Source organism: Ambystoma mexicanum, chromosome 4q (genome assembly GCF_040938575.1).
Source record: "Ambystoma mexicanum isolate Mex_15411 chromosome 4q, UKY_AmexF1_1, whole genome shotgun sequence".
Classification (NCBI taxonomy): Eukaryota; Metazoa; Chordata; class Amphibia; order Caudata; family Ambystomatidae; genus Ambystoma; species Ambystoma mexicanum.
The window spans coordinates 1,183,582,610-1,183,606,229 of record NC_090928.1 but is presented as its reverse complement, the minus strand read 5'-3'; the positions used below and the strand labels follow the sequence as shown (position 1 = coordinate 1,183,606,229).

General features: G+C 48.3%; 1 protein-coding gene across 1 annotated transcript in view; it reads left to right on the top strand.

Annotated features, from left to right (window-relative positions):
* Window positions 1–23,620, top strand: part of DNAH8 (dynein axonemal heavy chain 8) — an 8,835,797-nt gene that overhangs the window by 7,196,544 nt on the left and 1,615,633 nt on the right. Inside the window, exon 69 of the mRNA XM_069608756.1 lies at window positions 13,398–13,565. Coding sequence (XP_069464857.1) covers window positions 13,398–13,565 — 168 coding nt within the window. The remainder of the gene's footprint in view (window positions 1–13,397; window positions 13,566–23,620) is intronic.

Sequence of the window (23,620 nt, the reverse complement as noted above, 5' to 3'; positions counted from 1 at the left end):
ATCTTCACCCCCATGCTTGGGCTCCAAGAGCAATGGCCCTTCCCTGGCCACCTGAGCAGAGGATAATGGGGAGAAAGTAGTGAGGATGCCCTCAGGCTCCTCACAGGAGTAAAATTGCAGAAACAAAATCATTTAAAAAAAAACAATAAAAGGAATGTTTCCTCATGGAAAAATAAAGTCTCCAAAAAACTTCCTCTGTAAATTGAGACTGTCAATAATCATCACACATCCCTCTGATACCACGGCTGACTCAAAATAAACAACCAATAACATCACTAAACAAAAATCAGGCAGTGCAGCTGCTATAGCCTCATTGAAGAGCTTCATGGGGCCCTTGTCTTTGGGCACAGCGAAAGCGCCCAAATCACCCATAATGCACTATTTAACACCTATCACAGATGTCACATTCTAGGGGGATTGGGAACTAAATGTGAGTCATCTTTCAATGTATTCTTCTTATGAATTTTATAATGCGAACCATCCTGCTCACTTTGTTCTTATCGAACAAAAATGTAACCCATCTACCTTAAATGGACCTCAATGCTTGACCTCAAAAGAAAAATAAATGTGTGTGCCAATACAAACGCGTTTTTTGAAAGAATATGGAAAACTTAGTTACGAAGGCTCCCAGTGACATATTGTTCTTCACATTAGGAGAAAAATGCAAATGGTAGCAAGATAAATGCACGACGAAAAGAAATCGGGACAAGCCAGTGAATTAGAGTCTAGCAATAGTATGCTGAAGTAATTCTTTATGTTTTTGCCTAGAGCGGTTATTTTGATCTGATCATCAAGTCACCTTCAAGATATCCCAAGTTTATATGTATGATATCATCTGCTGATATTAAACGGTTTTAATGTATTCATCCTATATTCTAGATTAACAACTGTTCTATTATTAAGCAAAGCTCATTCCTTTCACATCCTAGGATATAATATTTACTGTCCCGTCGAACACATGCTACAAAAATCATTAAATACTGAAACATCCAAAACGCCACAAAATCCAGGCATATATGATAGTGATATTCAAGACCATCTGGAGAAAGATTCTTCTTCTTCTAAGAGACTAGTAGCACATTTTCAGCCAAAAGCCCAAACAACTTATTTCCTAGACAACTGGTTTTCGATATCTCAAACCGTCCATAGAACTGGCTCTGATCTAAATTCATCACCTCGAGGAGAGGATTTCCCAGCATGCTCCTTGGTTTCTTAGAACTCCAATGGACAATTATACTTATTTAACTCACATACCAATGCTCTAACCAACATGGACTATGACACACTTTTGTTACAAGAAATCTGGTTGCTTTCTAAACCTTTCTTGATTGCTAATCTGTTATTTTTCAGCCGGCAGCTAAGGGTGTAAAAGCTTGCCTGTATGGGAGTCTTTTGATGGCAATATTCTCCCTCTTGAGCATGAAATGTGATTTGTGGCAATCAAATACAACTGATATACTAGTTGTTAAAATAACCTGTAAGGCTTCTACGCATGTTTTGGACTCTTGGACTGTGGCTTCAAATGGCGATATATTAGTGGCAGGCGATTTCTGTTCTGGTTGCCTAACACCTCTGTGCCATTTAGATGGGACGCATTCCAGAGACTCCAAGACAAGAGGAAAATATATATTTGGATGTTATGCAATGGTGGGGACTCCATATGGCCAATGACCAACTAGGTAAAGATACATTTGACTATATATTTCTATCTAAAACACTTTTTGATAATTGCTCATCATTTGAGGATGTCACTTCAAAGGTTAATGACCATGCTTTGCTTCATACGATGTTTAACTTGAATTGGCCCAAGAGAAGTCAGATCTTGATCTGCACGAATCTTGAGGTAAATATACAAAAAAATAGACTACCCTGGGTCCTCTATGCTATTATCAGGTTCAGTTGTAAACTCGTTAATTTATAGTAACTTGAATCGAACCCCAGGAGTCTCAGGAATTGCACATAATTTAGAATTTTGTATCAGATCTTTCTGAGTTCTACACAGAAATCTTAATAAGTTAACCGAGTATCAAGCTATCAGAGATGCTAATCAATCAGGCTTCAGACCAGGTATAGATACTTCCTTGAATAACCTCATCCTATCCTTATTACATCAACAGTCTTGTGACTTTTGGATATTCTACCTAAATGCCTTTTTTGGATTTGTCACAAGCTTTTGATGGTGTAAACGAACAAGACTCTGGTACAAATTATCTTTGGGCCTGGAGGATAGAGCTCAGGGGAAACGTGTTTCATGTGAAAGCACGATAGTGTACAGCAGAACAGGTTTGAATCACGGTCCCGCACTCAGACTGGTCTGCGGATTTAGGCGGTTATCAAAGATTAATTATTTATGGGTTGCCCGTTGTCTATCGTTAATTTCTTGAGTTACATTTTGACAGATATAAAACTCGCCTTGATTCTCGAGACTCCTTTTCAGAAGTAATTCTACCTTGCAAGATTGTATCCTGGCACCAACACTTTTTAATTTGTACTTAGCTGATTTACGTACTGCACTGTCCTGCAGTGATTCCTCTCTTCCTAAGTAGAGACATCTCGCAGTGCGTCATTTGGTGTACAAAGATGATATTGCGGTGATGGGACCAAACGCCTAAAGATCTTCAAAGCTTGCTTACCTCCCTTTCGATTATATGAATGATATTTAAAAATGAATTTGACAAAAACTAAAATACATATCTTTAACGCTGGTACTAACACAAAATCACATTGTAAATTTTATATTAACATTGTGCAAGTAGATTTACTGGAAAGCTGGAAGTACCTTGGTAATAACATCGAGCAAAACATTTCGTACTTAGCAATCACTAAAGAATTTCATACTAAATCTTTAGTTTTTGCTTCTCAAATGTTTAGAATTCATATGAAATATGATAAAAAGGTTCTATGAGGGGAAAATAGTATTACTTGTAACCTGAAACTTCATTTAATTACCTAATTTTGGGTGGGAGAAAGTGGAGGCTAATCTATGTTGGAACAAGGGGGTGCCATAAGGCACTGAGAATTAATTACCCCTCATTCGAGTGACCTGTGCTAATGAAGTTGACGTCTGCGTGATCCGGGGCTTTGGTAGAAGCGATTGCCTCGGGACGCGTGTATTGGTTATACACATGTGCAAACATTGTCGCACTTCTACCGTTTCCCGTGCCAGTCGATCACCTTTACCAGGCACGCTTATTCAAACCGTTCTTCGATTGATTTAGAGAACCAAGGACAAGGTGACACTTGCCAGTGAAACTGACGTTCAGCCAACATCTCTGTGGATTCTACAAAAAAAGTATTGAGAAAGACGGATGAAATTCGTTCACCGACTAGGTCACACCCTCTCTAGAGCAAACACATTTTTTAGATCTCCGATGTCCCATTTACATCATAGAAAAGACCAATTGTGAAGAAATCATGTCCTGAAGATGGCCGCCATATTTATCTCCGAATGGACATTTGAGCAAATGTCCAATTCATTTGTGGGCCGAAACATGTCAACACTTTGTCTCAGCTAATGTCTAAAGATAGGCAGTATAGCTATGTGAATTTGTCTTCTAAAAATAGGGCTATTGAATGACTTATTTGTTTGATTTGTGTGTTTTATATGTCTTTTAGTGTTTTGTATTTTTCGGATACACTGATGTATGACTTGATCTTGTTGTTTACATTTATATGATTAAAACTACATTTTTAAGGATCTGTTGATGTTGAGTATACTTCAGACTGTTAATTTAACTCCATGTCTGTGTTCAGAAAACAATTTATATGTTATATTAAATTGTATGTGACTATAATCCCTGCATCTCTACCATCTCTAGAGCAAGAGTAGTGAGGAGTAATTAATTCTCAGTGCCTCACTGCACCCCTTTGTTCCTATAACTGTGTCCCATATGAGAATTACTCCTCCGATAACAAATAATTTAAATTTCCCTAGTGACTGTCCTATTACTATAATTATTATGAGCTTGGATTAAAATCTCTACAAGTGTATATCAACTGGAAGTCTCTACTCCTCTATTCGAAAGTGCTAAATCTCCCAGCCATGTCTTTCTTTACAAACCTATTAGAGCTCAAGGAGTGGCAATCTTCCTCTGTGTTTAACAAATGGGTTGGAAAGGTAAGGCCATATATTAAACAACTAGATATTAAAGATCAAGACCTGTAGAGTCTCCTATGGGAGCTAAAAAGCAGTTGAACTAGATGGACTGGATTACAACTAGAGCTTTAAATACACATTATAATATGTTCTGATTCCCACTTTAAAGGGAAATTACATCCCAAACGTGAAATTAGTGGAATTAGAGCCTGTCTCTTCAGAGTATGTAGATTTTGTAGAGACAACTCTACGATCGAAAATATGGAACATCTGGTAATGATGAACTGGCCATTTCTTGAACCAAAATTTATGGCTTAGTTCTTGAGCCTTTTAATTATAGGCCGATAATAACCAATACGAGTAACATTGTAAGTGGAAGTTCAATTTCTCTGAGAGATCAATTTCTAATCTTTTCCATTTGATGTTTACTTCTTTTCTTCAGGCTTTTGATAAATGTTTTAAGAAATGTTATTGTTTTTTTTAAACACTCTTTATTAGCATTTCGTGTTAATACCCCAAACACCCAGCCCCCCACCCTCCGCCCACCCAACCCCTCTCCCCCCTTCCCCTTCCCTTACATACATCCGAAAAACTTTAATGAAACACAGTAATAACTCCATAGCCCCGCCCACCCCCCATCTCCCCATCCCTCCCTTCCAAGAACCAAATTCCGGCTTCCAGGCCATCCAACGATCACAGCATACTGATCCACCACATCCATGGTTTCCCTGAGGGTCCAACTTGTCCTTGCCGGCTCACCAACACCCACCTGCCCCCTCCTCCCTTATCACCTTCTCCTCATCTGTAAATCCTCACGGCGGTCGTAAATCATTGTCTTTAGACAGGTCATTCAGCAGTTGGGCCCATTGGACCATAACACCTTCCCCTTCCAGTTCGGAGTCCACATTTTGCAGAACCGTCATTTCCGCCAACCACACCTCTGCACATCCTTCCGCCATAGAGTAACTGACGGACCTTGAGGGCACTTCCACTCTATCGCCATCCGGCGTTTAGCCAGTATAAGTAGGAACCGGCTCATCCTGTCCACACTTTATGCCTTTTCCCCCCTGGGACCTTACCACACAGACACGTCTCCGGACAACGCTCCAGTCTAGTTCCCAACAAACCATTCAATCCTTTTAGAACCTCTTCCCAATACGCCACTATTACCCTGCAGTCCCATACCATATGCCAAAACCCCGCCTGTGGCACCCCACACCTAGGGCAGTCATCCGATAAATCCCTGTTCATTGCCTTAAGTACCACCGGGAACACATATGTTCTATGCAAGATATTGAATTGAACCAGTTGAAACCGGGCATTCCTCAATGTTTGTCGGACCAACCCCCACACCTTGACCCACTCTGCACTCGATATGGGGCGAACCATGTCCGCCTCCCATCTCCCCTTGACCCTCAATTCCCCTTCTGCCGCTCCCTCTTGAAGGGCCTTATATATCCGCGATATGCAGGCTCTCCCCCCGGCCTGGTCCAGCAATACTCGAAGAACCGAACACGCTTCCGGCTCCTCCCGGGATTTCTACCCACAACTCCGCCAGCCTACGGACCACTGCCCCATACACTAGGAAAAACCCCTGCGATAGGTCAAATTTCCGGCACCACTCCGCACAGGTAAGTAACCTCCCCCCCTTCAAAAAGATCCCCCACAGCCTTTTTCCCTGCGTCTCTGTACCCCTTCTCTCCCAATCGCCTGACGGAGCTTCTGATCGGCACCCCACGGGAGATTACTCTCGTACCGCCTCCCTATCCCTCTACCACCAAAATACTTCCTCCACGTCTCCTTCAACACTACCGTTCTCCCTCTATCCCCCAGTGGATATCAGAGAAGCTCCACCGGTCTGTTGTTCGGCAGCAAACTTCCTATCAATCCCCCAGGGCCCCCGTCCCCCGGCTGATCCTACACCAACACCGCCTGCAGCTGTCACGCCACAAAGTATTTCTCATAATCCGGGAGACTTAAGCCCCCGTCCTCTCTTGACCTCTGCAGTATCTTCAAGGACACCTTCCTTCTCCCCGTATCCCATAGTAACTCTCTAATCTTAATATCTAACATTTTAAAGAACACTCTCTTTGCCACATATGGTATATTAGCAAAGAAATACAACAATCGCGGCAGAATCGCCATTTTACAGAGGGCCACCCTACCCATCAGAGAAAGCGGTAATACCTTCCAGAACTGGACAGAGTCTCCTATTCCGGACAATGCCCTCCCTGTGTTGTACACAAACGTGTCTTCTAGTTCATGAAATACTCGTATCCCCAGATATCGGAATGACTCAGTCTCCCATCATATCCCCAGCTCCTGTAACTCCCCCAGTGGGCAACTCCGTAGCACCCCTAACGGAAACAGCATCGACTTCTCCAGGTTAATCCGGAAACCCGACATACGCCTAAAATTCCAAAGTATCTCCAACAACTCCGGAAGGTATACCTTAGGGTCCACTATATACAACAACAGGTCGTCCGCGTAAAGAGACACTACGGCTCAATCCCAGCCTCCATCATCTCTTGCCTCAGGAATGCCGCCAATGGTTCCAGGGCCAGGGGAAAACAAAATTGGAGAGACTGCACATCCTTGCCGCGTCCCCCTTCCCAACTTCCATGTATCCGACACCCAATTATTTGTTCCAATCATCGCCAGCGGTTTTTCATATAGGAGGGCCAACCACCTACAGATATTTTCCCCAAACCCAAACTCACGCAGCACCCGAAACAACCACTTCCACTCCAGGGAATCAAATGCTTTCATGGCGTCAAAAGAAGCAAACGCCATGTCTGGTGCAGGCGCATGATATTGCCTGATGTATTCCTTCCTCCAATAAACCCACATGTCATGATGCCTACCTCTAAGGAGCCAGGCCGGGCCCAGCAACCCCAGAGGCAGACATCATTTTCCCCAGGGAAGTCTCAGCGGGCCCAAGTCGGGGCCCTTTGGACTCAGTCCTGGCGCCTTAGGCGCCAGGCTCATAGCGGACCCCAGTCCTGGCGCCTTAGGCGCCAGGCTCATAGAAGAGGATGGGCCTCATTCCGAGGCTGGAGCTATCCATGGAGTAAAGAGCACCATGGTAAGCAACCATGGAGCTATTTACTCCATGGAAATCCGGCATGGTGAATGGAGTAATTACCGGTCCATTCCAAGGTTGGAGGGACCGGTAATTCCCCATTCACCATACCGGTTCCCCATCCCCATTCCTGCCCCCATAGGGCTCAATGGGAATGGGGAAGGAGTAAATTACGGCACCGTAAATTACGGTGCCGTAATTTACTCCAAGGTCCCTTTGCGGGTTGGATTTTTAACGCCTGCTAAAAGCAGGCGTTAAATGCCAACCCGCAAAAGGGAACTCGGAATATGGTGGTAAGTGTTAACGGTCACCGTTGCCATTAACGGTGACCGTTAACCCTTACCTCCAGCCTCGGAATGAGGCCCGATATATGTTTAAGTGCTTGGGTGCACACTTACCTGATGCAGACCTTGCTGCTTCATCCAGGCCCTCTTGAGGCCTGAATGGGACTACTTAACCTGTAGGACTACCTCACCACCCGGGTGTGGTCGGGGAAGGATACATACCTGATTGGTGGAAGGATACATACCAGGAACTTCTTCCAAGGCTGTTTAAACCCCACCCGAACAGCCACACATGCTTTGCGTTGTTCTGCACCTAGCAGCTGGACGCTCACCGTGTCAGCTCCTGCATCCTGACTTCAGCCAAGCCTGCCAGCACCCTGGAACACCTGCAAGGGGAGAAAGGAAGAGAATAGGAGAAGAAAAGCCCTTACCTGCTAAATCTGCATCCCGGATTCATTTCTCCAACGGCCCTGAAAAGGGAGTCATCATTTTAAAGGCATTTCGTTTCGATCGCTGCAGCGGTGCATTTTACTCACCTTTGCAAGGCGCTTCCATCTTCAGCAGCGATCTTCCGGATTCATCTACGCCCCGGCGCCTAGAGGAAAAAAGACAAGAACAAAGGTGAGAGGGAGAAAAGGAATAAGGAAAGCTCAGTTTCCTTTTAAGTCTTACCTGTTGGATTATTCCCACTGCATTTCGGGTCCTGCCGCTTCCTGGCATCTCCGGACCCCGGCCCCTATGGGGAAAAAAGACAAAGACATTGAATGAGCGAATGCAAAGACATTACCTGAGCGCTCATCCAGAACTGTTTCACTTCGGGTCGGCGCCATATCTCCGGCACTCCGAACCCCGGCCCCTAAGGGGAAAAAGACATAAGCATTAGCGCTTGCTGCAATTAGACAACGAACATTATTATTAAGCTTGAACTTTTGAACAGAACTTTTACAGCGCCTTACCTGAACAGTCAAGCTTACCTGAACTCCCATCAATCCTCAATCCAGTGAAGTAACTGGGTTTCAACGCGCCCCTGCATCAGAAGCAGGATGGAGAGCTCATCCTTCCAAACCCTAAAGTGAGGCTTCACAGGGAATCGTGGAGGAGGTATCGTGGAGGGTTGGAAGGGAGTGGGAGGCTTGAGCATTGTTCCACAGTTGGTAATACTCCCTTTTCACGTACAGGAGGGTATCCAACGAGCCAGGGAAGCCAGAATAGAGGGGCCCTTCCTGTCCATCTTCAGAGTTCTGCGCCTTCGACGCCGCGCCTCTGTGGGAACCAGGTGAGCGTTACACCACATTGGTCCGGGTGGACCAAACTCAGCGCCACTCCCGCCAACCTAGCGGCAGAGATCTTCCCTAAAAGGTTCCCGTCCACATTCAATAAGGATATGGGGCGGTACACCGCACAATCTTTTGGATCTTTTCCCTCCTTTAGGAGTACCGTAATTACAGCCTCTCATCAATTCCGGGAGACAGCCTCTCTGGAATGCCTCCTCATATACTTTCTGCAGCTGTGGTACCAGGAGGTCAGCAAACATAGTGTAAAACTCCACCGGAAGCCCATCACTACTCGGAGCTGTGCCTGTCTTCATTGCGCGGATCGCCCAACGAATGTCCCCCTCCTCTATCGTTCTTCCTGCCTATCCTCCCACAATTTCAGTAACTGGAGTGCCTCCATGAGATCTTCAACATCCTCCTCTACATACCATCCCTCGCTTGTGTACAATTCCTTGTAGAATGCTACAAATGTGTCATTGATTCCCTTCTGGGTCCCTATTACCTCCCCCGTACTGGACCTTAGATGGGTTATGACCTGACTCGGCTGTTCCCTACCAATCAACCAACCCAACAGCCTGCCCGCCTTATTCCCTGCCCCATGCAATCTAACATCCCTCCTACTGCCATCAAAATGTGACCACTCCATCAGGGTTTCCTGGTAGAGTTCCATCTTCCGTGCCAGGGTCTCCCCCACTTCCACACCCCTCGCCGCCTCCCCATCCAGCTCTGCCACTTGTTCCTCCATTTGTTGCAGCAAAGTTAAGAGTCTCTTACGCATCCCTAGTGTCACGGATAAGCACTGCCCTCTCACAGTCGCCTTAAAAGCCTCCCATAACACTCCCCTAGACTCCACGAGCCCTCATTTAACTTGAAGTATGATCTTATCCCTTCTCGGAGTTCCCCCACAAACGCCCCATCCTGTAGCATCTCCCTCTACAGACACCACAACCGCCGTGGAGGCCTCTCTAAGGACCCAAATAGTGTGACCACTAAGGGGGAATGGTCTGACAGAGTGCACCCTAGGTATCTTGCCTCCCCAAAATGCTGACAGTGCTCTCTCCCCGTTATAATGTAATCCAACCGTGAATATGAACCGTGCGCCCCCGAATAATAGGAATAAGCTCTTTCCTCACCATGCTTCTCCCTCCACACCTCCACCAAGTCAAGGTCCCTCATTATCCCATGGAGCGACCCCGCCATATACTTCTTAGGTCCTCCTATACTCCCCAACCCATCCAACCGCTCATCCAGGTGACAATTAAAATCCCCACACCATATTATCACATCCCCCCCTATACGCCCCCATCATACGCAGCACTGAGGGGAAATACTCCTTATCATCCATGTTCGGTGCATGTGAATTAACCAAACAAATCGTCTTGCCCTCCCATAAACATCGCACAAGCACCATTCTTCCACCCTCATCCTTTGACACCGCCTCCAACCTCAGTGGCGTCCCCCTTGCCATCCAAATAAGCACCCCTCTAGCCTGGGATGAATTTCGTACCCACCACTTGCCCCCCCCAAATTTTCCCCAACTTCCCCAGCATCTCTGCGCGTGCATGTGTCTCCTGTAGCAGGGCCACTTGTATTCCCTGTCTTTTCAAAAACTCTCCCACTCTCTGCCTCTTCTGGTAGTTCCCCAATCCCCGGACATTCCATGTCCCAATTGTCAAGCCTCCTAACCTACCCATATAGACTATTGGTGATATTACTTACGTTATCCCCTCCACTCTCCCAGAAGCCCAAATATCCGCCCTCAGGGTTACCCTTACCTTCCCTAGCCATCATGTGTCTGCTGTGACCAATCTTACTTCTATTCCTTGTTCCCAACTCCCCTTCTTGCTCCTACCCCCAACTTGGCACTTTAGTCTCCAAACCCCCCCAACCATCCCCCTCACCTCCCTCCTCCCCATCCCCTCTCCCAAATTCTCCCCTCTAACCCCTCCACCCTCCCTCCATCCCCATAACTTTCGGAAATAAACCCACCCCCCTGAGTTCCATTCCACCACTCCCTTCTTCCCCATAACTGTAGACCCATTGACTCACTCAGCCCCTCCATTCGCTCCTCTCACAGGGCCAACAGCCAATAACGTCGTTTGGACTGTGGGGCTCCATCACCTCCCCCGTACCACACCTCCCAACTCCTACCCCTCCAGGTCACCTCCTGCTCGTTCCGAAACAGCCTGCCCCTGTAGTGCAGATCCCCTCTCATCCCGCACCCCACTTTATCCACATTCTTCCGAGTCTGGTCCCGCCGACTCTTTATGCCCCCCAGCTGGAGGATCCATCCTATGCGATCTCGTATCTAACAGTCCCAGGCCTCTTTTGGAGATGTGAAAAACCAAGACTCCCCCCACCCCCCGCCAACACCTTGAGCTTCGCCGGAAAGAACATCATGTACTTTAAATTGAGTTCCCGCAGACGACTTCTGACAGCATCGTAAGATCTTCTTTGAAGCTGTACCTCCAGCGTGAAGTCGGGAAAAATTATCAACTTTGCATTACCAATTGTATATTGGCCCACTCTGCGGGCATCCTGTAGAATCGCATCCCGATCCCGGAAATTCATAATTTTGGCCACCATCACCCTCTGTGGGGGGTGGGGGGGCCTCCCCAGGACCCTATGGGCCCTCACCACAGTGAAAAGGTTGGACAAGCCTTTGATCCCTAGTACTTTTAGGATCACATTTTCCACGAATAATTCTGCACTGGGGCCCTCTTCTCGTTCCGGAATCCCGACCAAGCGGATGTTGCACCGCCCCTAGAGTGTCCCTCCGAGTCTTCTGCCCTGGCTTCTAGTACTCGAGTTGCCCCCACAAGGCTCGCCACCTGATTTTTGAGCTTTTGGACATCATCCGCCACCGTACTGACCCCCTGCTCCACTTCAGTTACTCTCTCACACACCTTGCGAAGGTCAGCTCTCACCAGGGAGACACCCACCTCTTTGATACTTTCTTCAAGGGTGCTCCTGGATACCTGTATCGCTTCTATCAGCGAATCCAAAGTCACTGTGCCCCTCTCCCCCCATGAAGATGCCTCCCGCACCTGCCGATCCAGTCCGGCCTGTCCCTGTGGCCTATCCTTTGCAGCAGCATATTTGTCTATTTGTTGCTGGTTTCCCTATATTGGGCTCAGCACCCGCCATTCTGTGCCCTGCCAGCATCCCAACGGCCAATACTGCTTAGCGTCCACAGTCGCCACCAAAAATGTCTCTGCCAGGCCTCCCCTGTGTTCCCAATTCCACTCTCCACCACCCGATTTCAATTCACCAGAGCCATTGCTCCTGGGGGGTCCTCCAGCCCCAATTCTTGTGAAGGATTTTGCCTTAATCTACAACACCGGATGCTCTCTGCTGGCTCTGAGCCCAGTCTCCTGCACCCCCCCTACTTCAATGGGGGTACCTTCCACCGCCCCCTCTTCTCTTCCTCTCCTATGTCTTTGCTGCAGTGCCCGGGAGACAGCCGCTGCCTCCCTCCTACCGTGTCTTCAGCGGGCGTCGCTCCCACACACCAAGCAAACCTTGTCGCCAGGCAGCTCCACTGTCAGGGAGACCACAAGATGCAACGCGTACGTTGTTACCGCCCTGGCCGCACTCCGCAGCTTCTTGCCCGTTCCCGAAGTACCACTCGTTGCCTTCCTGCCCCGTGCGGGCCGCCTCCGCCACTGTTGCCGCAGCGGCTCACTTCCCCTCTCAGGGGATGGACGTCTCCTTCGTCGTGGAGGGAGAGGCCTTCCCAACCTCCACTCCTCCCCGTCCGCCCACTCCTCGTTTCCAATCGGGGGGGGAGCCTCACCTCCAAGCCCTTCACCGCCGCTGTGACTCGGCGTACCTCGGCTCCCGTTCACCGCCGGAGCCAAGCCCACTCACCCACTGCCAATCCGGGCTTGCAGCATCCCTCCTCTGCTCACAAGCACTGGTCGGGCCGCTCTCCTCATCCTCACCTCGCTGCAGGGGCCATCTTGCAAGTCCCTTCCGCCACACAGCAGAGTTGTTGGCGGGTCGCAGGACCGCTTCCCCACCACGCTCAGCCTCCAAAATGAACCCACCCGCTCTCCAGCAGGCATGGACGTATCCCCAGCACTCGGATGTCTTAACCTGGGGGTTTTTGCACAGGATTACAGCAGGATTCCTATGATGGCACGGGAACTCTGGAGGTTTACGTGCACACCATTCGGCAGTTAGCCACGCCCCCAAGAAATTTTATTGTTATTTGTATTTTTACTGTGATTTGTGAAAGGTTTAAATGTACCGTAACACAAATTAAAAAAAAGAAACAATTACAAAAATAACTTCAGTTTGGATGGAAAGAGAGGCAGATAAGGATTTTTGGAAGGGGATATGGAGCAGGTGATGCCACACTGGGACCTTGGACATGAAGTTGCTTTTTTGTTGGGCTCTAGTTACATTCCCTGTTATCATGTAGATTCCATAAGTACCTTTTGCTGTCTATCCATGTAGGTACCAAAGGGTGTGACATTCAATGTGGAAATGCAAGTTTAGAGGTGGAAACTGATGAGGGAGCTGTTGGGGATTTAGGAAAAGCTGTGAGGCCTAGGAATTGCACCTTCTGTGTTCTTTTGCAAATAAATATGTTGTTAACTTTACCCAGAATATGTTAACATACACAAGTATGATGCATGCTATATTTTTCATTGCAGACAATCAAACCTGCAGATATCTCCACAGTACGAAAACTTGCAAAACCACCACATCTCATCATGAGAATCATGGATTGCTGTTTAATACTTTTCCAAAGGAGGATGGACACTGTAACATTGGATCCTGAGCGGCCATGTGTGAAACCATCTTGGGGAGAGTCACTAAAAGTAAGTTATTTTTCTGACAAAACCTTTTATTAGATTGACATGGCACCACCAGCAGGTTTCTGACTGTTGTCATTTAGACAGAGGTTGCTGAGAGAAAAGGCATTATAACACACATTTCATGTTCTGTGTATCCATCTGCTGTACTCGTCTCCTGCTGAAATGGACAGAAGTGGGGTGTGGTATAGATGCACCCATCTCTCTCAGTGCATTATTAGAGGTGGTAGTCTTGAAAAGGCAGAGGCTTCTGGTTGGGTGTCAAGGCCACTTTTCTGTGATGCAAAGAATGGAATGGTGGAGCAACAGCTTTGTTTCCACTAATATAACTTATCGACACTCCCAGCTATCTTAGATATAAACGTTACTCTCATTTCAGGTGCATGTGGGTATTGTCCCCAGGCCTAAGGGGACATACACTTGTGAGCAATAAAGAAAGCCAGTTGTTTCCAAAGGGTAACATAAATGCACTCTTGGGGGCGTGGCTTGGCAGCCATGGAATAGGCTGCTCTCCTCGGGAGCTCCTGGATCCGAAAATTGATCCGGACGAGCGCATGCCGTTTGATTACCAATTCCAGCAAGAAAAGCAGACTGAATAAATAGGAAAGTGAGCTGACTCTAACGCACGTTCCCGCGTGCAGATCGAGTAAAGATGCCAGGATTTATGGAACTTTGAAGCCTCCGACAGGCAATGCGGAGCTGTCATCAAGATGGCGGCGAGCTCTGAACAAAGGAGCTCTTGGGTGTGTGGACCGAGCCCGCTGTGAGGGTCGCAGTGGCCAGGGAAGCAGGCGTCTTTCTTGCAAAGGCAGACAACAGCTGGGTATCAAGGAGCATACCTAGCGGGGAGGCTCAGCCGAGCAAAGCTGCCCGTGCAGGAGCGCCCGCGTGGCAGTGGCGGTGGGGGGGCGGCCCGCAGGCGCCTGAGAACGGGAGGCGGACTCCCTTGGAAGCGCGGGGACAACTGCGCTGCAACGCCCAGTGCCCCCACAGCACAGATGCTAAACGCCCAGGAACTGGGCTAAAATCAGCGGCCCCAGGCGCCGCGGAAGGACTCTGCAGCCAAGACCGACAGGCAGCTGCCAACAATAAAGAGAACGTTGCGCGCGCATATGCAATGAATGCGCGGCTACAACAAAGAAAAGACGCGCCGTATAGCAGGCAATGGGGAGCTCCGGCAGACCGCACTGCTAGGCGAAAGCCAACAGAATGACAACAATGCCAGTCTCCATCAACACTGCATGAAGGCAGGTTAACACAAAGCAGACACAGACTTGTCATAGAAAGGTGCCATGCAACACGAGTGTATCATCTCCGCTGCAGGCCAAGGTGCATCACATGGACATAGCAGCACGCCCTGAATATGGATCAGGGAAGATAGCGACAAGGTGCGGAGCACCATGAAGGTAGTACACGAAAAGCAGCCCCTGACAGGGGAAATAGGTGGCAAGCCTCGAGGTAGCAAAAGGCCGCCACCAGAAGACGCGTACACCAGAGTGCAGCTGCACACACAGAAACGGGGCCTTGAGGACGTTGGCCAAGACTGAGCACCGAACAGCTGAATGGTGGAGGCCCCCTCAGGGACAGAGGAACTAAGCCTCAGTTAGAGGCACACAGGCAGTAGACTTTGGCGCATAAGGAGGCACACCCCCCACAAATGAAAGTCGGAGACACACTAGAAGGGTGTGGTGAAGTGAGGGGGACACCCCCGGTGTGGTGCGAGAGGAGCACCGGCTACCAAACAAGTGCAGTATAACAACGTGGCACAGGCAGCCCCGCAAAATGCTATCAGGCCAGTAGAGCTAGCGCCGGGCCCGTCCTACACTGCCAAAACAGCTCACTAGTCCCAAGGGAAGGACCAAACACACTTGGATAGTCAGCACGTGCACTGCCTAGGCGTGGGTGGCACGCACTGTATACATAGAAGTGGGGCCAGGAGGAGACTGAGCCAAGGTATAAGCACAGAACGGGTGCAGCGCTGTAGCCCCCACGTAACAGTTAAGAGCACGCAGAGCCGGGAAGCCGGGGGGTCAGAATTGCAGGCTATACACATGGTGGACCTGTACACTGAGGAATAGGAGCACACAGCAGACAAGGCCACAGGGAGCCCCGCACCCGAGAAGTCAAGGCTGCGGGCCAGCACAAAAACCAACATACCGTAGGTATGACGTAAGCCTGAGCAGCAGACGGGCAGGACTGGGGATGTCTAGTGTAATGGCTGTCAAGGGGGGCAAAGGTAAAGGCAAGCAGCCAACAATGGACATTTTTACCAAATCACAGCAGGCCCTAACCACGCCTGCACAAGCTATGGCCACCACACAGAAAGAGACGACTTCGCCAAGGGGCGACCACCAGATCCTGGCGGCCATAACGGAACTGAAATCCAAGCCGGGTGCTGCGGCACTGGAAACTAAGATAGACACTGTAGGGATAGAGGTCAACCTACTGAGACAGGATGTAAGAGCACTAGTGGAACGAACGAGTGGCCTGGAGAGTGCTGTAAAAACCAATGCTGATGTTAGCACCACCAACGCCAAAGAGGTCCACATATTGAAACAACAAATGTCTAACCTGGAAAACCGAGCTGAGGAGGCCGAAGGGCGAGCAAGACGAAAGAAATATACGCGTGGGGGGCCCACCGGAGGGAGAAGAAGGCCTGGATCCTACGGACTACGTGAAAAACATGTTCATCCAGGAAATAGGGGGTGGCAAGCTCTCCCAGGGGTTTGCGATTGAACGAGCGCATAGGGCCCTGATGAGAAGGCCTCAACCCGGGGCCCCTCCCCAAGCAATAATAGCAAAGATATTGAACTACAGAGACAGGGAAACATCTTGTAATTTTTCCGGAAAGGTGGCACAATAATGCGAGCGTCGGTGACTGTCACTGCATACCCGGATTATACCATGCTGGTACAGAGATAACGGTACAGCTACATCGTGGTGAAAAGAAGATTGCGGACAGCCGGATTCAAATGCATGCTTTTGTACCCTGCGAAACTTAAGGTCTTACACAAAGGCAAAGCACACTTTTCGAAACCCCAGAGGAGGCAGCATGCTGGCTGGATACCCAAGGCTGCCCAGAGTCTGGAGACGGTCAAGAACGAGATGGACAGGATAAGTGACACGGCGCAATTCTTGATATTGCAGGGGGCGGGAGAAGCTACAGTGAGATATCAGAAAATGGGTGAAGTGACCGCGCTAGAGGGGTGCGGATGCTAACTAGTTGATACATTCAGTGGGTGGACTTGTTGGACTGGAATATAGAACTGTACAAGGTAGCTATGAGCCACAAACACACTGTGAACTATGGTCAATATAGGAGACATAAAATGAAGACAACCTACCCCCAGTAGTTAAAGTTGTTGAGACGCCAGAAGGGCGATATCTCCCTACTGTGCCCCGAGTACTGGTGATAGCCAAGAAAAGGGCTAGATGCGGGGGTGCCTGAGATCCAGGGATGTAGCTGGGCAACAGTTGGAATGGGGGAGGGAATTGGGGATTAACCAGGGGAAGGGAAGGGAAGGGAGGAGGAAGGGAGGGGAGTTGGGGAGGTTGAAGAAGTTGAAATGTTAATAGTTAAGGGCAGTTCATGTTGGGGTACGAGCTTACACGCGCTAGTACTTGCACACTGGACAGGGGTTGGGAAGATGCGAAAGGGGGGCAGGAAGAGGCTAGAACATGGGGGACCTTAAGGTAATTTCTTGGAATGTCAGGGGGCTCAACAGCTACCTAAAAAGGAACAAGATCATGATGTATCTGAGAAGGCAGAAAAGAGATGTAGCTCTACTACAGGAGACTCACCTCACAAAAGAAAAATTAGAGATGATTGTAAAGACAGGAGGGGGGTGTCTGTACTCCTGCTCTCTATGTGGCAGAGGAGAGGCACAGAGGACCCCAGCCAAGATTCTCTATAGGGTAGCGCTGGTCGAGCAATGAAGGCCTAGCTTCTCAGGAGGTGATTCAGGCTGGTTCTTAAGTACAGTGTAGTCCCCAAGCCCCCACAGCGGAATGTCCACACACTGTATTAGTTAAAACAGTCTTTATATAATTAATATTCAAGGTTATGTACACTATCACAATAATTCACTTTGTGCTCAGAAAATCAACAATGGTAAATATATACAGTTCTAAAGTGGTACCACAATTATTATCAAATCTCATTCAAGTGCATCAACTATACTCTGGTCAAATGTCACACATTACTTAATAAAGGCAACAACCAATAGACATAGGAGGAAAGCAGTGGGTGAGAACAATTGGCAGAATACTGGCCCCTACCACTAGACACAGTTCTGTTTGGAAATCCCCCTTCACCTGGGCAATCTGTAAAATAAAGATATAACACAAGCCCAGTCCATATATTGTTCTATAAGTCTTATTTCCTTCTATAATGTTTCAACCCCTCCCGCCCAATGGACCTGGTAGAGCAGACTTCTTCGAAGAGGCGTTGATGAATCCTTCTTGAGTGACTCCCCTTAAAGCAGGAGCCACTGATCGTCGAGAGGTGTTGAAGAAGGTGAACTTGGCGTCAACGGCGTTGATGAAAAGTTCGAGGGTGCCGAGACCACAGCGACGATCCAGGCAGTGCTCGTGGGCGACGTCCTGCTGGGATGAGTGTGCGGGCCACCTCAGCGATTGATAGTTCAGGACCGCAAAGATTTTCTGAAGAACTGTGGACCGACAAGGGTGTCGAGTCGTCGAAGTCTTTGTGGTCTTTGGGTGGCAGGAAACCCACTGGCAGAGTCTCCTCAGCACGTCGGCGTCCTCGACTTTCTCCAGCGGGATAAAGCGATCAACAGTGTAGACAAGGGAGTACTTCGATTCAACAGTCTTAGGCAAAGGAGCGGGCGGCTCTGGTCATCGGTGGCTCGGTGTCAAGCGGTCCCCTCTTCTGGGCAACGCGGCTTCAACGGGCCTCCAGCGGTTATGGCGATACTCCGAACCCTGTTCGACAGCAATGGGTTTGACAGCGTCGATGTCCGGGTGCTTCACTTCGTTCTCCTCAGCGGTCCCCGTCTCCGGTCGGCAGCATTTCGAGGGTCTGACTTCCAGGGAGCTTCGGCGAAGGTTGGCGCTGCTCGATGGTCCCTCGGAGCATGGGAAGAGGGCACCTAACCAGATCCTCTCTCGGATCAGTCCTCGACAAACTGGACCGCTTTCGGATCGGGTCGAAGCAAAAGCAGCAGCAGTTCTTCTTCTTCCAGCTGGGCATCAAGGATAAGCAGTTCCAGTTACTTTTCAAGTGTTAACTCAGTTTCTGAACAATTTCCAGTGGTGTGAGGTCCCCAGATATAGTATTCTGACTCTCATCCACACTGCTGGGTCACACCCAGCAGCCAATCATACAGAAGGGCATTCATGATGCCAGTCAGCCAATCAGACATACAGTGCATTCAGGCCATTCTCCTCCCTCTCAGATACTTACAACAAGGAATGTGGATTGGGACAAGTACCCAGCCATTCAACACTACACAATGCTTTCACGCAAGTTTTTGGCAGGGCTGTCTCAGTCTTTCTCTCTCATACCAGACATCGACAACAAGAAGTGCATATTGGTCACACACTCCATTCACCCAGGTCCCACCCACAGGGTGTACCCACAACATACACTCACTGGGAAGGCTCGAGCCAGTCTGGCCTGGAATTCACAACAACACCATATATGGAACTTCCACCCAACAGCCAGTCAGTGGGAAGGGACAGAGTCAGGGCTTCCCAGGACTTTGGGAATACAAGGTAACGGGCAATAGAAAGCAAGATGGCCCACAGGGGCCGTCTTGTTTCCTATCAGGAATCAACTCCAAAATGGAGGATACTCAGAGCACCTTTGAAATTCAGCATGGAGCTGCCACCAGCCCATACCCTGCTCTGTGGCCCACACACAGGTGCCCAAAGACATACACTAGGGGCACAGGGTTGCACCCCCACCCATGGGTGTCATAACGGTATCCCATAGGTCTGTACACCAAACCAAAAACAGAAAAAGCTGTACTGCCAGGAGTCCCACATGGATGGACTCCTGGGCAGAAAACAATATAGAACACAAATGAAAAAGGACTACAGGACAAGGACAGGGAGGCCCTGTCCCTCCAATGCTTTTCCAGCATCACAATGATCCAGAAGAAGTGGAGAGGGACCGTCATCGGGGCAACATATTCGGCATATGCAAGGGGAGTGATTACGTGGGTAGCACCGCATGTCCCATTTCAATTACTACAATCTACAATCGAAGCGGATGGGAGGTTGGTGGTTATACGCAGGCTTGTGGAAAATAAAGAAATATGCTTTATTAACACATGCCCCGAATCAGGACACAGTGACATACTTCAAGACCCTACAAAGCAAATTAAGCTTGCATTGGGGGGCAGGGGGACGGTGACCTGGGGAGGAGATTTTAATTACACATTGTTAGGCAGAATCCTATGCAGTTCCCTTAGGGAGCACTACAGAAGATTAGGGCTACAGGTATATGCAATAAATTCCCTTTGGTATCAGTCTGTACCACACAGATTTAGTTGGTAGCTGTGGCTGAGCAGTCAGACTTATCTCAAGAGGGAGATAAGCAGTATTCAGGGTTTACACAATAGGACTCCAGCACTATGGGACTAGGAAACACTGACCAAAGCTTTGTATCTAAAAGAATATATATTTATTTTACACACTCTTAAGTTTAACACACAAATCACTATCATTAAAGCAGGTTAAAACAGTCAGGAAAGGTATACACAACTGCCTATTTAAACACAAGTTTGGGCAAGAGTGAAAACTGAGCAAAACGGCACAGTGTAAACCGAGCAGAAATGGCACTCTAACAATTTCTCAAAAGGGAGGGAAAGGACAAGTTATACAGGTTTGGATTCTAAAACACACCAGCAACACTTCCCAGTTGGATTGTGAACAAGTTAGGCAAGACAGTACTTTAGCATAGGCAATACTTAGGTGAAAACCGAGCAAAATGGCACTTCAAAATATTAAAAAAGGGAAGGAAAAAGGGGATTATAAGAGTTTAGGTGCGCCAACACATTTCTTGATGAAAAGCAATCTAGAGAAGGCAGTTGTAACAGATTTAGCCAGAGTCGAAAGGCTTGTGCCAGAATCAGTGGTACAAGACAAAGTGCCCAGGATCAAACTGTTCTAGTAGCTGCAGTCAAGTCTTTGTGTAACGATTTGAAAAGGCGTTTGCAGAAGGTTAAAGACCATGTTAGATGATAGGGGTGGCCAACGCAGCAGGTAAGTAAATGATTTGAAAAACCTTTAGCAGTACTCAACGAAACGGGAGGCCTGGCAGAACAATGTACCTTGAAAGTGGAAGAGGCTCCTGCGGTGGCGGTTGTTCCTGGCACTTCCTGCAGTTCGGGAGATCCAGCAGAGGAAGAGAGGCTCTCGTCGTGGAAGAAGGTTCGAGTCACTGCACTGCCCAGGGATGAAGCCAGCCACGGTGCTGCCAAAACGAAATAAAAGGTACGCTCCTTTAAATCGCAGTCGTGGTAGACAGGTGCCTGGCTAACCGTTCTCCGAGTGCTGGCCACTGGCGATTTGACCAAGGCAGGTCTTGGAAGACGATTGTCGAACTGGTTGGCCCCACCAGATCAAGGGAAGAAGACTCTTGCAGGTGAAGATCTTCTCGAGTTGTTCGAGAAAAGTGGTGAGGATCTGCAGCAGGGCTTCACTGGTGGTTCAGTCGTTGCAGATGTCTTCAGCTTCTCTCCTTTTCGGGTTACTTAGTTCCAGTGGCGACGTCTTGTCCTCCAGTCCTCAGTGCCCTGTCTTTATGCAGAAAAGCCCCCATTCATACAGCCAAGCTGTCACTCACACAGTGGGGTGGCTATCCTGGCTGGATAACCCCCCAGCCTATCAGGGCAGAGTGCAACTTGGGTTGCCTAGGTAACCCTGTCCAGGGTGCCTATTCCCCCTCCCACACATCCTGTCTACTCCAGACTCAGTGGCGCCGAGAGGAGGGCTTCTGTGCAGAAGCCTGCCAAAAGGACGAACAAAGGATCCCCAACCCGGGTTACAATTTCAGAGAAAGACAAGAGAGAAATATTAACAAAGATCTGGCAATAAAACCCTACCGGAGTAAAGTTAATAATAAAATAAACCAGCGGTTTGTTAGAGGCTGTCAGTAATAGTAGTAGCCTCGAACAATGGGAAAATCCCATAGGGAAATATTTGCGGTCGAATATTTACGGTAGTAACCACTGCCACCAGCCAGAAACTTTGGAGAGAGGGACTGGACGGTACCCTCTCGAAAATGAACACTAGTGAAAAACTATAAACCCTTTCCAGTACTTCCATAGTAAGATGGGTTGTACTGGTTTTGTTCATAATTATTGACTAGTAAAGTCAATGGGGACTTTACATGCCCTGGGAGACAGTAGTCAGTCCCAGGGTATGGAGTCTATGTTTGGGGGTCACTATGAAACCCCTGTGTTACTGCACTGAGGGTGCTGTGTAACACACATATAAAAAGATGATACCTATGAGGGTGAGAAAACCCCATAGACCATAAGCACAAAAATAGCCTAAAACACACATCAGCAATATGTCTAAGAGTGGGAAAAAGAGTCTCACTCTTAGCAAGAGAAAAAAATAAACCCCTCAAATCCAACAAAGCTGTTGGGACTCTATAGGTAATGGAAATTAGCCTTAAAATATAATTCTTCCTAACACACATTAAACCCGAAGGTAGACATGTCGGATAATAAACAAGACAGGCCCGCCCCTGCTGCCAAGGCCCTGCAGACCTTGTTGACAGATTTCTGGCTAGAAGATACATGGAGGGTGCACCACCCACAAGACAGACAGTATTCGCATTACTCTGCCCCACACAACTTGTATACGAGACTAGACTACATGTTCGCCACGCAGGAAGTGATAGCAGAAGTACTACAGACAGAATACAAGGCAAGGGTCCTATTGGATCACTCGCCATTGGTTTTAATATGACAATACTGACCCCCAAGAGCCAGGATACCAACTTGGTGACTCAGAGCTGAAACACTTAAAGATACAATGTTTAGGGAGGATCTAAGAGAAGAAATTGTAAGGTACTTTGAGACCAATACTGGGAGCGTGGAGTCTGCCGGTACTCTATGGGAAGCTTTTAAGGTGGTGGTGAGAGGGATGGCAATAGCCAAATCCAAAGGGCTGCAGGGAGGCTTACTAAGGGAATTGCAGAAGGCTGAAACTACACTAGATATAATCTTGGGCAGGGGGGGTAGCACGAAGGAGGATGCCGAAACCATAAGCCGACTGCAACAGGAATGTGCAGAATACTGGGAGAGACTATGTAAAATGAACTATAAAAAGTATGTAGAGAGGCAGCAGGCGGGGGGAGACAAGCCAGGAAGGATGGTGGCATGGTTGTACAAAAGGGAGACCCCCATACCTATGACAAGGGCAATAACAGGGGAGAATGGGCAATTAATGGACACCCAAGAGGGCATCAATCGAGAGTTCATTGAATACTATAGGAAATTATATGGTGACGAAAAAGGTAGCAACAACTGGGAAATAATGGACACACTGGAGGACATACTCTTGCAACGAATAAGCGTGGCGTAGCGTGAGGTCCTAGATGCCGCGATCACTCTAGAAGAGCTGGGAGAGGTGGTGGTGCAACTACCCACTAGTAAGACCCCGGGGGGAGGTGGGCTCCACAGTGAATTGTACAAAATGTACAGAGACAGGGTGCTTCCCCCGCTGCTCACAATGCTAAATGAGACATTCGAGACAGGGTGGCTGCCAGAATCCCTAAGAGAAGCAATAATCATCCCACTCCCCAAACACAACAAGCCAGGCAAGGACTGCGGATCGTTCAGACCGATATCGATGCTGAATCAAGATAGCAAAATACTTACAGCGGTATTGGCAGACATAATGAAACAGATCATTAACAAATGAATACACCCTGACCAAACAAGGTATGTCCCGCGCTGGAACATAGCCGACAACCTTAGACGACTCCACCGTGTTATAGAACACACAAAAGAAATCTCGGAGGCGATGTCAATTGTATCACTGGATGCAATAAAAGCCTTTGACTCTGTCAAATGGCCCTG